This window comes from Nothobranchius furzeri, chromosome 17 (genome assembly GCF_043380555.1).
Source record: "Nothobranchius furzeri strain GRZ-AD chromosome 17, NfurGRZ-RIMD1, whole genome shotgun sequence".
NCBI classification, from domain to species: domain Eukaryota; kingdom Metazoa; phylum Chordata; class Actinopteri; order Cyprinodontiformes; family Nothobranchiidae; genus Nothobranchius; species Nothobranchius furzeri.
Window position 1 is genome coordinate 51,939,638 of NC_091757.1, and position 16,106 is coordinate 51,955,743.

The following is a 16,106-nucleotide window of genomic DNA, read 5'->3' on the forward strand; positions in this document are numbered from 1 at the left end:
AGCTATAAGTATATTGTTCTTTTTATACTGGGAATCAGGAGTTCTTTTAGTGATCATCTTGTTTCTTATTTAATTTGGTCCAGATTGTGCCCTGAGCAATTTTATGACTGAATAAAAACAATTAAAATCAACATAAATTGAAAAATCGTCCTAAATAATCGTGATCTCAATTTCAGTCACCATAATCGTGATTATTATTTTTGCCATAATCGAGCAGCCCTACTTGCCGGTTAGATTTGTGTCCGACTTGACGCCGACTTGCCCTGACGTCATGCATACGTAGGCAACGATAACCTCGTGAGATCAAGGCAGCCGCAGATTTTGGAGCAAGGCGCTGCAGTTGCTCTCCCTCGGCTGCAAAACCTAGGGCATGATGGGAAACGCCAGGCTCTCACGCCTGATCTAAGATCTGATTGGTTCACATTCTGATCCAAACATCCGGTGGTAGAACATGAAATGTTAGTTGGTCACATGTATTCTGTAAATCATGTTACGTTGGTGATGACAACTATATAGGCCATAAAGAGGAATGTGATTTGTGTTACTTCTCACGTTTCCTATGAGCACACTAAACCTACAGCTGATAACATTAACTTATTATTACAGTCATGACTCCATATGCATTATATTATATCCACAAGCACGTGAGGATGTGTATCGGTTGCTAACAGGCACCAGAATTAAAATAAATAAATAAACAAGTATGAACTCTAACGCGATATCTTCATCCGTCGTCACCCGTGAGCTACACGTGTAGGGAAATCTGTCCGACTTAAACGCCGACTTTCAGCCACTCCCCCTGCTGCGTCCGTCTGCTCTCGTCTGTTTTCCAGGCGAGGCGCTGCTCAACTCGAACACGGCCAAAGAAACTTGAGCAAAAAACTCAAATGTGACGAATAAAACTGAATTTTCTATCATCTTTATTATTATTTAGGCATATTTTGGGGAAATGGAACACTAATAAGATCCTAAGGACAAAATAATATCCTGCTTAAGGTCTAAACAACAACTTCTATTTTTGTTTCCACTCAAAAGTAGAGTGGGAGGCTGATGCTGAAATTCAGGACGGAGGTCACTTGGAGCCAGAGCTCTTGTTGAAGGGAAACGACCAAAACACTCCTGAATGTACATTTATTCAGCTCAAGCACAACTGGTTGGTTGGTGTGCGCAACAACACCCATGCAACCACTTTGCATTGTCATCAGAAACACATGCGAGTCATTTCACCGATTCGATTTGGTCTCTGGCGCTTTGACTCCCACAATGCACCGGGATCTTTTGGTGTACCTGCAACATGGAGATAGCTAGGCCAGCTGGAAACTGTGGAGGACTGAACAATTGAATTGCAGGGTTTGGCTGCCTAGCAACCATGGCAGGAGCTGGCGATGATCTGGTAATTTACTTTTGTGTAATTTTCTTTTGTGCCATCTCATTTTCTGACAAGCTTCCAAACTCTCGGGAGTCCAAACTCAGTGTAAGGAAGCAGACAAATGTCTCAAAACTCAGACAAACGCAATTATATGTTAACAACCAGGGTGACGAAGGCACGATGGCAATGATTTTCTGTTGTTCTCCTATTTCAACAATCAAAGATAAAATAAACAGTTGAAGTGACGCCAAATCGACAGGATTTTTACAATTTTTGCTGAAGAGCTAGAGAGCTAAAGGGAGTAGGTGTTGTTGAACAAATCTGTTCAAGCAAGCTATATTAAAAAAAAAAGTGAATAAATAATCTAAGATCCAAATGTTAATGTAGAACTTTTGGAGTCTATTTTTACTTTCTGTCAATACCGTCTGGTCCCCTTTATACAAATTGCCCTTGATAACTTTTAAGTGCAGCTGGCTGCACAGAAAATAAAGCTACAGAGATTAAATCTGGTCCAACAGAGGATCAACCTGCTTGTCCAAGACTGTTGTGCTAAGCCATTGCCAAGCTGAGCAGAGCGTTAAATTACCCGACTCAAACACACCTGATAAAAGTGTTGCTGGTTATTTAACCCGCGCACTGAGACAGAAGGGTCAATACTGACAAATCACCAAATTTATGACCAAGCATGTCTTGAATCCTAAAGATAAATTCATCCTCTCTGAGACGGTAACGGCATCATTATCAAAGATAAAAAGGTTTTAAACGGGAGCTGCAGTACAGGCCTATCGCTTTATAGTCCTGAATAACTCATCATAGATAATGTTCACGCTACCAGCAGCGCCATAAAAAGGTACCATAAAGTGGAATTAACGCCTCAGGTTGTATACCTCGCCGACCAATCAGACGGCAGTTTGCATCAATGGTTCCATTCCGTTCAGTGATTGGAGTTAATCTCCAACTGATGTGGAGGATGCAGAGAACGTTACATGCTCAGCTGATCGTGCAGCCTAATGGGAATGGTGTTTGATTTGTGACACAAGGACACATAAACGAGATTAATGAACTGTGTCGGATATAACAACACAGAAAAAAGGGTGGATTAAACACAGAGAGAAGCGTTTTCTGAAATGTTCATACAAAAATCTTTAAAGTCTATTTATCTTTCTCAGTGGTCTAGTGGTAGAGTGTCCGCCCTGAGACTGGGAGATCAGGGTTCGATTCCTGGTCGGGTCATACCAAAGACTTCGGAAAAATGGGACCCAATGCCTCCCTGCTTGACACTCAGCATTAAGGGGTTGGATTGGGGGGGTTAAACCACCAAATGGTTCCCGAGCGCGGCCGTGTCTGCAGCTCACCGCTCCCCCAGGGGATGGGTCAAATGCGGAGAATGAATTTCGCACACACACCTGTGTGTGTGACAACTAATGGGACTTTGACTTTAATCTGCCTGTTTGATAATCAACAAATGTTTACATTTTGCCTCCGTTTTTGTGAACAATGCAACCAAACTTTGAGGTTGAGGATGATTAGAGCTGAAAGTCAATGTGAGGCTGTTGTAATCAGGAGCCCAATTCTGAATGGGATATCAATTAGTTGTGTTTGGTTCATAAGGACTCTTGATCTCACTTGAAGATGATGACATCGACAACTAATTTCTTGTTTTGTGTTTAACACAAATATAAATTCTCACCCACCCGTTCCATTTCAGACAGAAAAACATGGTTTTAGACTCAACTGTTTATAAAAATTACTCACAAAACATGAGCGGTGTACTGTACAGGGACAGATGCGCTGGTGCATCTGCAACAAGCATTTAGTGCTCCAGAACATGTTAGAATAAAAACTTAAAATGTCTTTTATTAAGGTATTACAGGTTTGCTTGTTTCTTTCAGTTGGTTTAAAACCAGGTAAATAGGGTTAGCATTTTCCACAAATAGGAACTTTGTCTCAACAGCCTGTTACAAATAGTATGTCCAAAATAGAAGAAAATAAATTCCCAGGCCGTGAAACTCTGCAGAAGCTGCTAGTTTTTATTATTTTGTCAGTCCTTGTTAACTGTAGTATGTCAAGCGCATCCTGAAAGCTTGAGATTTTGTTGGATCTAAATCTCTTTCAACCTATGCCATCCATTCTGGCTGTTTTGGCTATCACTCCTGCCATTTGCTGATGTGTAGAAGTAGAAATGCCAGAAAAAAAATCTTTAAAATGCACCTGCAGAGAAAAGTAAAAAAAAAAAAAAAAAAAGATAACTGTGTCTCTAATCCCTTCAAATATTTGTATTTTCTTTCTCATCACTAAAAGAACTCATTGAGAGGACGACTCTGAAGCCTCAAAAATTTTACTTGGGAGATAAAGGTGGAGTGGAGGTTGTATTTCTCAAGCATTTTTTGCCCTACTGCTTCAGGCTCTAAATAAGTTTGGATAAAAGGACGAACAACTGAGGCCCTGTCCACACGTAGCCGGGGATCTGCCAAAACGTAGATATTTTTCTGCGTTTTGGCCCGTCATCCACACGAAAACGGATCTTTTTAAAAATTCCGGCCAAAGTGAAGATCTGCGTTTTCTCCGTTTTGGGTGTCTGCGTGTGGACGGCCAAAACCGGAGTTTTAAGGTCCGCAACGTCACTTTCCGCGACAAAAAATGCTGACATCACGTGTGTGACCTGTGTTTACACTAGCCGACAGCATGGATGCCCTCAGAGCTGCGCTCGCTTTATCATTTGTCCAAGCGCCTTTTGCTTGTTTGTTTTTGCAAGCGGAGTTACTGCTCCTTGCAGAAGACCACAGACGAAGGACGAGGTTAAGAATGGGGGAAGTACTGCCGCCTACAGGTCTGGCATGTCCTTAACAACGTATTTATCCGGGTACGTGTGGACAGAGTTTTTTTTTAAACGAGGTGGTGTGGATGCAAGTTTTTGGAGGGGCGGATTTTCGTTTTCAAAAAAACCCGGCTCCGTGTGGACTAGGCCTAAGTCCTTCAGGGGTACTTCTGAGTTAAAAAATGCTCATGAAATACGTATGTGGAGTAACCAGGTAGGTAGGTTTTAACGTTGCAAATATGCAACACCTGCCTCCAGAGGGTTAACATACCCATGGTAAACTATAAATTTTATGTTTACTCAAAAAAAAAAAATAAATAAGGCATAATTTTAATCGCCTCTAAAACACACCACCCTCGAAATACCTCGTCCAATCATTGTGAACCTTCCGTTCTTAACTCATTCACTGCCATTGACGACTAAAGTCGTCATTGTAAATACAACCGTTCACTGCCAATGACGATTTTAGTCGTCAATTATGTTTTTTAGCAGGAGGTAGTAGGGAACAAGCTCGCGCACCCTGACAGTAAACGCCAATCATCTAAAAATGATCTTCACCTGTGTGTGCGTCAGTGACGTGTCACGTGATCAGGAAGAAGCCGAGCCATGAAATAGGAGCTGGGTTTGGGAAGCCACTATGCCCAAGGCGAGACGCAAAGTGGATAATCTTACGCAGCTCACACTTCAACAAAGTCTGCTTCGCGGTAGCAAAACTTTGCATCGTGTTCCTGTCGAAAGAAAAGACGACAACCAACCCGGGTCAAGCGGAGGCGAAAGGCGTACACCGCAACATGTTTCATCTGAGCCACTGACAGCGATTTCAGCAGACAGTTCCGACTCGGATCATTTTGGCGAACCTGATCCAGATTCGTCAGATGAATGGTTGCCGTCTGGACCAACCGGGTGCAGCAGAGATTATTCACCAGACGATAAAAGAAAAAATGAAAAAGGTAACGTAACAGCTAGCTAACAGCTAACGGCTGTGTTATTTGTTTGTTGTGATCACGTCATTCTTTTCTCCCCGCTTTCCCGTCTCCCCTACTTTCATGAATGTCACAGTCTCCCCAACACTTGTTTCCAGCTTCTTTCTTTACAGATTTATAATGGAAATAGTTTGAGTTTTGATTATTATTTGAAGATATTTTCAATTTACAGATCGTGCACCCAGAAAAGCTCTCCCTGCCACAACTAGCACTGCAAAGAAAAGAGGTTAGAGAGGCAAACAAACAAATAAAAATAAAAACTAATAAATAAATAATGTGTGTGTGTGTGTGTGTGTGTGTGTGTGTGTGTGTGTGTGTGTGTGTGTGTGTGTGTGTGTGTGTGTGTGTGTGTGTGTGTGTGTGTGTGTGTGTGTGTGTGTGTGTGTGTGTGTGTGTGTGATTACAGGTCGTGCATCAAGCAGGAGTCGAGGGCAGGATTTGGACTGGGATGAGGCCGGCTGGCAACCCAACAAGATGCCTTTCACTGCAACCTCTGGACCCAAAGATGCTGCTGCAGACCTAGACTGTGATGTGCCAGCTAAGTTCCTGGAGCTCTTCCTGACTGATGAGCTGCTTGATCATGTTGTGCATCAAACCAATCCGTATGCAAGACAGTATTTTCAAGCACACTCTGACCTACCACAACATAGCAGAGGTAATGCTTGGAAGCCGGTGTCGGTCTCAGAACTGAAAACTTTCTTTGGACTAACTTTCCTGACCGGCTATGTCAAAAAACCAAGCACTGAAATGTACTGGAGTGTGGATGAGGTGGATGCCACACCTTATTCCAGCAAAACCATGTCAAGGAACAGGTTTCAGGTTATATGGAAGTTTCTGCATTACAATGACAATGCAAAGCTGGATGTGAATGACAAAATGTACAAAGTCCGCCCAGTGTTAGATTACATTGTGGAAAAATTCAAGAAGATGTATCAGCCAGACAAAAACATTTGCATTGATGAGGGTATGAAGCTGTGGCGAGGGCGCTTATCTTTCAGGGTGTACAACCCACAAAAGCCTGTGAAATACGGAATCAAGTCCTACGTATTGTGTGACTCTGCAATAGGTTATTGTTTCAATATGAGGTCTTATTTTGGGGAAGGTAGTAGTTTGCCAGACACCATGTTTTCTCTTCTTGATCGCCTTTCAGGTCCTGGCTATACACTGTATATGGATAACTTCTACAATTCTGTAGCATTGTGTGAGCGCTTACTGGAAGCACAGACCAATGTCTGTGGAACACTGAGGAAGAATAGGGGGGAGCCTCAGGTCATCAGGGATTTGGTAAAAACCGATCTAGGGACTGGGGATAAAGTTGTGCGGCACAATGACAAAGTCATGGTAGTAGCATGGCAGGACAAACGATTAGTGAAGATGGTGACAACCTGCCACCAAGATGGGATGCAGAAAGTTGATGTGTGGCAGAAGGGGCACAAAGACAAGGTTGCTCAGTTCAAGCCAGAGTGTATTGTTGCATACAACTCTCACATGAATGGAGTGGATAAGTTGGACCAAAACATTTCCTACCACCCCTTCATCCGCAGGTCACTGAACTGGTCCAAGAAGTTTGTTGCCTATCTGTTCCAAATGTGCATGTTCAACGCCTAAATCCTGTACCGAGCCAGAAACCCAGGGGGATGTAACACTCTTTTGAAGTTCATTCGTAGTGTAGTGAAGTCCTGGACCTTGAAGGTACATGAGCGGAAAGGGAGTGAGGTGGGGGAACAGGTAGAGGAAGAGGAAGGAGCAGGTGTTGAGGATGGGGACTTGGAGGATGTCCAACATACTCTGAGAGCACCCTATAACACTGACCCAGAGAGCAGGCTAGATGGAGACCTTGGCAGACACAAACTCTGTTACCTGAAACCCACCAGTAAGAAGTTGAGACTAACAAAAAGATGTAGGGTCTGCACACGCAGAGGAACTCGCAGAGACACGAACATGATGTGCAAGGTCTGTTGTGTCCCCTTGCACGCAGGACAGTGTTATATAGATTACCACACTACAGTGAGATACTCTGTCTCTGTGCAGGGGTAGAAGTGCGCGCGCGCGCACACACACACACACACACACACACACACACACACACACACACACGGCTATAACTACAACAGCACTTTCTGTAAGACTGCATGCCAGCAAATGAAATTGTTACCTTTTGACAAAAATGATTATTTATTGTTACACATTTGTGAATAAACATCTAATTTCTTGTCAAAAACCATTTTATAGTTTGGTTTTACAATTTCTACACAAGGTAACTGCTTTTGGGGTGTCTGTGGTGTAAATAAAGCAAAGTATATTGGTGTCAAAGTTTACTGCGTTACATCTCTCTTGACTCAAAAAGCCAGTTTTCTCTGTTTTTGGTTCAGAAACAGGCATTTCTGGTGAAACCCACCTGTGTTCTACAGCACAGAGCCCTGCACAGGCCTAAAATCTGAGCCCGTGTCCAGCCCGGCCCGAGGGGGTGGAACCCCAGCCCGACCCGGTCCGAAAAGGTTTTCAGGATTCTCTGGCCCGACCCGAGCCCGACTTTTTTTTTTAACCTTTCATAATGTTTTAGTGTGATAGAATGCTCAGCGTTCTAATTATTTGTGAGAGGCGTTCTGCAGTAAAAAAAATAATAATAATGAAATAAAAAAGAAAAGAAAGGAAAACAGCATTCAATGCAGCTTTTTTTTCTAACAGAGCGTATTTTTCGAGCGGCAGATGAAATTTACGAACACTATATTAATTGGATGCGTTTGTAAATTTAATCTGCTCTGAAAATGCGCTCTTGTGCAATTAGTAAAAAAAAGCAGCATTCTAATTTTCTAACTGCAGAGTGCATTTTCAGAGCGGCAGATTAAATAAACGCCCCCAATTAGCGTTTGTAAATTTAATCTGCCGCTCGGAAAATGCGCTCTCCAGTTAGGAGAAAAAAACAGCAATGAATGCTGTGTTTTAACTGCAGAGCGAATTTATTCACAGAAAAATAGAATAATGACCGTTTTCATGAGAACAAACGAATGGTTTCTGACATATCAAAGTGGACATAAAATGGCATATTAGAACAGGGGCACATGTTTCAATCAGCAGTTTGAGAATTTGTTTATATAGGCGCATTTATAAACCACACAGACCTGAGCTAACGGTGCGTGAGAAGCAGGCAGGTGCTGCTGCGTTCAAGTGTTTCAGTTTTTTTTAATGAATTCAATTAAAAATAAAGGCGCCCGGCCCGGCCCGTGTCCGAGGTAATTACACAGTCTTTGGCCCGAAGCCTGGCCCTCGGGCCGACCCGAGGGCCTAGGGCTTCAGTGCAGGGCTCTACCTAGGAGGTGCTCTATACCTGCTTACAGGCTGTTAGCTGTAATGCTAGTGGTTAGCATTTTCAGTTCGCTGATCGTCATTAAAAAGCATAAAAAGGAGAAGTTTACTTAATCTGTTGACATCATGATGGAGCCTGGAAATAAATGCAAGAGAATAATGACGTTGGAAGCAAAACAAAGAGCTAAAATCAAAGTGAACATTGGCGCAGCCCACACTAGTTTGAGCTAAAGGAGGCTACAAAATCATGGACTGATGCTGACCTAGCTTTGTTGCTACTGGACTTGTAAGCAATACTTTTTTCCAACAATGTGGCTCTTTTTACTTCGTGGCTTATTTCAGTATTAGTTGGCTCATGTTAGTGTTAGCTCGTTGGAACTAGCTACACCTGGCTGCTGCAGGTTTTTTTACGACAGTTGTAATCCCACTTTCAACCAGTAGGGTGAATGAGCAGGAAACTGCTTTGTGTTCAATTAAAGAGTTGTTTTGCATGTTCATTTCAGAGTCTGGTTCTGTTCTTGTTAGGAAACAAACATTTAGGTGACAGACCTGTTGCCTGTGAACACAGCCTCTCCTCTGTCGGCTGGTTGGGCCGTTTGACAGTTGGCTTGGCATGTGCAGGGGGTGGGTGGGCTGAGAGCAGATCAGGGCGGTTTCTGGAAGTTGGGGGGGGGTCTGAAGTAAATGGGTTGAATCTTCAAATTTTTATTTTATTTTTTTCAAACTGTAGTTTGCTTAAACTGCCATTTCCGAGAATGTTTACTCTTTAACTATTTAATTCTTCTGTGACAGGAAAACAAAACCCCGGCATGGTTTAAGTCATAACTAATGTGACTGTGACCATAACAAGCTGTAACAAGCTGCACTGCATCAAATAGGTAAAGTAAAAAAGTTATTTCAATTAATAAGCATAAGTGTTGGTTTACAATAAGTCCACAACAGCTCCATGGTCAAACAAGTTACTTTCCTCATTTGTTTTAAGGCATTTCTAATCAACAGCAGTCCAAATCTCAGGTCCAGCAACAGCAGAATAATTGAAAATGTGCTGTGTGGCATTCAGGTTTATAAAGAGAGCTCAGCCTTCTGATGTATTTTCAGAAAAGTGTTCCTTATTTTATGGTTTTTCACACAGTTGCTACTTCCTGCTGTTCTCTGAATCAAGCACAGTCTATATGGGAGGTGTGGAGCTGTTTGTGTAGGAGCAGAGCATGAGACACACACGCGCGCGCACACGCACACACACACGACTGATGGCAATTCTTCACTGTCAAAAGCTAGAAAAGTGGGAAACAAGACAGACTGAAACCAGTCATGTCATGGACAGCCCAGAGATAACACGACATCCTCTATTATTGGCACAGAGTATTACAACTCAGATTTTTGTTAAAACGGGACATTTTATAGTTTCAAACCTTGACAACAAATACTTTATCTAAAGTGTAAAGGCCAGTTTAATGCTTTGTTTTCAGCATTATTATAGGTTAAACAAACATTAAAGGGAGAGTAGGCAGTTTTGGCTTGTTTTAGCACCCCCTAGTGTCCATTTAGTAGAACCAAAATGCAAAACGTATCCCCTCACTGTGTCTTTTTAACACCTTAATCCAAGAGCTGATGTGTCTCCCCAGCCTTCATTAGTATCTACAGGAGCGGTTTATCACTAAATTAAACAAATCAGCTGTGTTCATGATATAAAACATGCAGGAAATGTGCTGAAAGTAGACTTTATTGCCAAGTACCTCTTTTTTTTTTTTTAAGTCCAGCAGACCGGTCTGACACTATGAAGTTGCAAATGCGGTATTCTGGCGACAGAGGGTGGTGGGAGTTATAAGTGACATTTCATTAACCCTGTAAAGGGCCATTTTAGCTCATACTGGCTCAAAAAATGATTTTAAAATATGAAAAAGTTGTGAAGTGTCCCTTATAAGGAATATAATTTAGGGGCAGCAGTAGCTCAGGTGGTAGAGCGGGTTGCCTCATGATCGGAGGGTCATGGGTTCGATTCCAGCTCCCGCCAGGGGTATCCTGCTGCTGTGTCCTTGGGCAAGACATTTCACCCAACTTGCCTGTGTAAGTGGTGGTCAGAGGGGCCGACGGCGTCAAATGGCAGCCTCGCCTCTGTCAGACCTCCCCAGGGCGGCTGTGGCTACAAGCAGCTTACCATCACTAGCAGTGTGTGAATGTGAGAGTGTGTGAAAAGCGTCTTTGGGTGTCTAGAAAAGCGCTATATAAGTTCAATGCATTATTATTATTATTATTATTATTATAAAGGCAGAAAAATAAACGTATACAACTGTGTGTCTTTTGAGATGTTCCAATTCCAGTTGTTTATATTCATTAAACATATTTTCTTAATAGCTGCAGTTTTTTTTATTACTTGGTGCAAAAGGTGGAGTGAGGCACTTCTATGTGAGATTGTTGCTTCTCACACAGAATGAGAAAACCAGGAGTCATCAGGCTCAGATGGATCATAGAGCACAAGGCATCACTTTGATTCATAGGGCAGAAGTGAGAAGCATCTTTAGGATGTTATGACACTCTCCCATCTCCTGTGCATCGATGCAACATCTCAACTAAAGTTCAGCACGTCTCTGCACATAACTAAGGACATACCTCAACAATTGTGGTTTTGGCTGCTTTGCACATGGGCTGGTTGAAGTTTCTGGCTGTTTTCCTGTCAGACACAAAACCGACGCAGATCTGATGTTAAAACGTATTGCATGCAGACCAAAATCAAATAACACAAATTCTTTTTTTAAAGGCTCTCATTAACCAGCTCATTGTGTAGAAGTTTCCTGCAGAATACTGCTCTCTTGTGGAAGAAATACAAAACTTCACTATCTACAATAAGACCTGTTCAAATTAATGCCGAAAAAGTGCATCTAGAATTCAAAACATCCTAAGAAATTCCTAATTTGACCGCAAAACTAAATATTGATGTTTAGATTTTTTTTTCTAAAGCTTTGACTAGAAGTATATAATTAAGACAAAACTATTTTATTTTATTGTAGGTTGTTGATGATTACTGTCATAAATGTATCTCCTAAACCACAAAAATGTCTATCCAACAATATGTCAACGTGCGCCCACTTATTCCAGAACTTACACACTCAGCGAGAAAAAGCTGACACTCCACCAGCTGTAACTTTAAGGACTAGCTTAATCCAAGAAAAAGCTGACCCATCTGCAGGATTCTTTACCTTAAATCAGTAAAAATGTGTTAGTAGTACCATTTTTATTCCATTTTTTTAAACGAATTACCTAAAGACAACGTTTCCTGCTTTGTCAGCTTTCCAAGCCTTGATCAGGGCAAAATCTCCAGTGATGGCTTTTTCCATGATGTAGTGCCTGCCGTTGAAATCCCGCACCTGCACACTCATCCAAAAGTGAGACAGAAGGTGGATTAGACTTTAAGACTTCTTCTTTGTATTAGAATCCAGACGTACTCGTTGGAATTATGTTACATGTAAGACAAAACCTGCATAAAACGTTAAAAGACAAAGGACTTGGTTAACTGCTGTTTTTAATAATTGTGGAACTACAGCGTAAGATGTTTTTGTTGCTTTCCAAATTCAGATTGCTTAGCTGGGTCTGAAATCAGGACTCCATAATGCATCAAAGCTGAATTCAGGTCAAATCCATGCTAACCCCATAATGTCAAAAACAGGGTACGATATTTTTGCCACTACGTAGTTGATTATGCCAGCTAGTTAGTCCACTAGGCTGCCTTCATGATCAAAGTAGATCTTCCCGAGGTGCAAGAATCTGCTAAAAAACAGACTGATCATTTATCTTGTAGAGGATCAGTAGGATGGTAACAAAGTGGGTTAGCTTTACAAAGAGGAAGAGGCAAAACAGCATCAGGTCACACAGAAACAGATCTATCATGTGTGCATCTGTGTGCGTGAACTTACAGGAGGAATATTCTCTGGATTATTAGTTTAAGAGCTGGTATTGTGGCAGAGGTAAGGGAAAGGTGTAGCTACTGATGGAGCCGAAGTAAAATGAATCATTGAAACCAAGTAGATGGATTTTACGTTGATATTGGCTGAAAGGCAACAACCAATGAGGTTGGACAGCATAAATAAAATATTTCTAAGCAATATTCGTCAGTACTTGATTCAGCATTCTAATGAGGCACAATATGTTTACATAGTGGTCCCTTGCGATGTCCCATCCACGAGACTAAGGCCCTGTCCGCACGTAGCCGGGGATCTGCCAAAACGTAGATATTTTTCCACGTTTTGGCCTGTCATCCACACGAAAACGGAGTTTTTTCACACGAAAACGGATCTTTTTAAAAACTCCGGCCAAAGTGAAGATCTGCGTTTTCTCCGTTTTGGGTGTCTGCGTGTGGACGGACAAAACCGGAGTTTTAAGGTCCGCAACGTCACTTTCCGCGACAAAAAAATGCTGATATCACGTGTGCGACCTGTGTTTACACTAGCCGACAGCATGGATGCCCTCAGAGCTGCGCTCTGTCACTACCCGATCCATCAGTTGTCCAAGCGCTTTTTGCTTGTTTGTTTTTGCAAGCGGAATTACTGCTCCTTGCGGAAGATCACAGACGAAGGACGAGGTTAAGAACGGGGAAGTACTGCCACCTACAGGTCTGGCATGTCCTTAACAACGTATCTATCCGGGTACGTGTGGACAGAGTTTGTTTTTAAAATGCGGTGGTGTGGATGCAAGTTTTTGGAGGGGCGGATATTCGTTTTTAAAAAACCCCGGCTACGTGTGGACTAGGCCTAATTGATAGGCATAAAAATAATATCGCTCGTAATAGACAACGATCAGGGAAGGGCTCCAATTATAACCGACGGTCGATAAATTCGCCCAGTCACCTGATCTCGGCAACAAACTCCTGTAGGTTTACAAATTTGGACGGTTGGGACTGCTGCATCTCATAGCAGCAGACTGACTCCCCTTCTAAAATCACTCATGCCAGCAATCATCAGCAGGACATGAGTGTGTACTGCTAAACCTCTTTACTAAGTTAGTGGTTTTCCCTCTGCGGCGTCCGTTGCGCTCTCTCACCTCTCTCTGTTCACTGGCAATGGCAATGCTGCCATCTTTGTTATATTTAATAGGAGAGCCTCCCTCTTGGATCAGCGTGCCATAGCCGGTGGCTGTGAAGAAGGCTGGGATCCCAGCACCTCCTGCTCTGATCCTCTCTGCAAGAGTACCCTGTAGAAAATAAGTGACGAATAAAAAAATGAGTGTGGAAGCCTCATTTCCACCACAGGCGTTCAGATGCTAAATCCAAGACTGAACCTGCAATAAAAACATCCACATCCTTGAGTTACATTCTGTCTCCAGTCATCAATCTTACTGTCATAGAGCTGCTGAATGATGGACCATAGGAAGACAGCAAAGAAATGCTGTTAAGCTCAAGCAAAAGTTCCTGTAAGTCTTTAGAAATGCAAACAAAAAGTGAATAAAATCAAGAAATCTCGTGTTCTCTTCTGGCACTTGAGGAGTACAGGCGCTTCTCTCTTTCACTCCCTTATCTTTTTTTCCCAAGGCTTTGTCCTGTCGGCCCACAGAGCGCTTCTCTGCATTTCTTCTGAAAAACTATTTTTACTAACCATGGATTTGATAAACTGGTCATTCAATGCGATCGATAAGATTTTTTCAACAATGAGAACGGAGCAGGGGGCTCCCACATGTCCACAGGGGACACACCCGGTGGGATATATGCTGGATTCCTGAAAGGAGTGGAAGATCATATGCCTGAGCCAGCTGTCCATTGAGGACATCGAAGATGTGTGGATATTCGGTCTGATGATCACTGGATTTCTCCTGATTGGAGTGGGAGGATATTTGGTTTTCTGGAAATTTGGGAGGACGGGAGAGATTGGAGGGCGACCCGCACCCGCAGAAAGCACCGTCCGTGTGGATACTTCTCAGACTGGGACGTTACTCAAGGTGAATCGTAAGCTGGACAATGTTCTAGCTGCGATACCGGTATTAGTGCGCAAAATGGATGTCATCTCGGAGAGAGTCACCGGGCGGTATGGACAAGTTTAAAACCCAAAATTGGCTTCACTGAAGGACTGGAATGATCAGTTTAAAGACTGAAGGCAGAGAGGAAAATTATCTCAGCCTGTCCCAAACAAAGTCTTGTTATCTGAATCTGACGCTCTGGTAGCCTTGAGCTGCAAACAACTAAAACCCCCACAAAGGAATGCAGACAGATGCTGTGAAAACCCAACCTACCCCCCCTGCCTTTGGATTGGTGGACTTCAGCCTGGCGAGGTCATCAGCTGGAGCAGTCAATGTGCTCTTCGCTTCTCCCACGATCTCCCTCCCATCTGTGACTGTACAGTAGATGAGCACCTTAGATGGCTGCTCTCGCTGGGGGAAACAGGTTCCCAGTCGTCTTCCCCCCCACACCTTCCTATTGGAGTCTCATGTTATGTTTTGTGGTGTCTGAAGTCTGTTGCATATATGTTTGAGGTGTTTTTTGCAGAGCAAAGCTGCCCTCCCGGTGGAGGGTAACTCTGAAGTGCCTTATTTTCCCTCCACCTGAACCAATCCTCATGTAACCCTCTGATCTCTATTAAGGTAGCGCGACTCAGGGTTACGAATGACCACAGTCACCAATTCTTGTCATGTGTCTTGCCCACGTATGTCTGATCTCTGAATTGTGTGTACTGAAACTCTAATTTCCCTCTGGGATTAATAAAGTATTGATTGATTGATTGATTGATTGATTGATTGATTGATTGATTGATTGATTGATTGATTGATTGAAATAATCATTAGATTTTATAATAAAATTTGTAGTGATGCGCCGATACCGATATCCGATATTAAGATCACTGTTATGGCTGATAACCGATATTTGCCGATACCGATATACTGACATTAATGCTTCTAAAATCAGCAGATTTTGTATACAATGAAAATTATTAAAGCTCAATTTACGTTATTATGTACACACACCACACACATTTACGGTTCTGAGATGATTTCATTCACTGTTCTCATGACTAAACAATTACACATCACCCCCCTCACCCTCTGAAACAGGCAAACAAAGGAGACGAGATGGAAAAAATATCGGTTGTTAATATAGGCCCAGTTTTATTTATCGAACCAATGCGATATGTTAAAAAATGACGATACCGATATTAATGCCGATATATTGTCCATCTCTAAAAATGTAATAAATCTTACAAGAGTACATTTCTGACCAACCTGTGGTGTTAGCTCCACTTCCAACTCTCCAGACAAATACTGCCTCTCAAACTCTGCATTTTCTCCAACATAAGAGGAGATCATCCTCTTGATCTGCTTCGTCTGCAGCAGCAAGCCCAGGCCAAAGTTGTCCACACTGATAACACACACACACACACACACACACACATTACAAGAGAAAATCATTAAGAAATAATGCAAGATTTCACAGCAAACTCTACAGGCTACAGATTATATGGTTCAACTTTTTTCTACAAAGTCAAAATACTGTGCTAAGCTAAACATTCCTCTTGGCTTGAATCAGCTGAAATCAGAGCCATAGAGAAAGTTTTCCTACTTCTTTGTGACACAAAACACCAAGAAAAGAATGCCTTCTTTTCATTTAACTCTGATCTCAGGTCAGCTCAGGAGATATCTAGGTCATGTGCAG

The 16,106-nt window shown here is 42.4% G+C and overlaps 1 protein-coding gene across 1 annotated transcript in view; it reads right to left on the reverse strand.

Annotated features, from left to right (window-relative positions):
- The window catches only part of oxct1a (3-oxoacid CoA transferase 1a), a 91,334-nt gene that overhangs the window by 58,602 nt on the left and 16,626 nt on the right, over window positions 1–16,106 (reverse strand). Inside the window, exons 4-7 of the mRNA XM_015972865.3 lie at window positions 15,677–15,812; window positions 13,511–13,660; window positions 11,735–11,841; window positions 11,087–11,147 (exon numbers count right to left, since the gene is read on the reverse strand). Of these exons, the coding sequence (XP_015828351.1) occupies window positions 11,087–11,147; window positions 11,735–11,841; window positions 13,511–13,660; window positions 15,677–15,812 (454 nt within the window). The remainder of the gene's footprint in view (window positions 1–11,086; window positions 11,148–11,734; window positions 11,842–13,510; window positions 13,661–15,676; window positions 15,813–16,106) is intronic.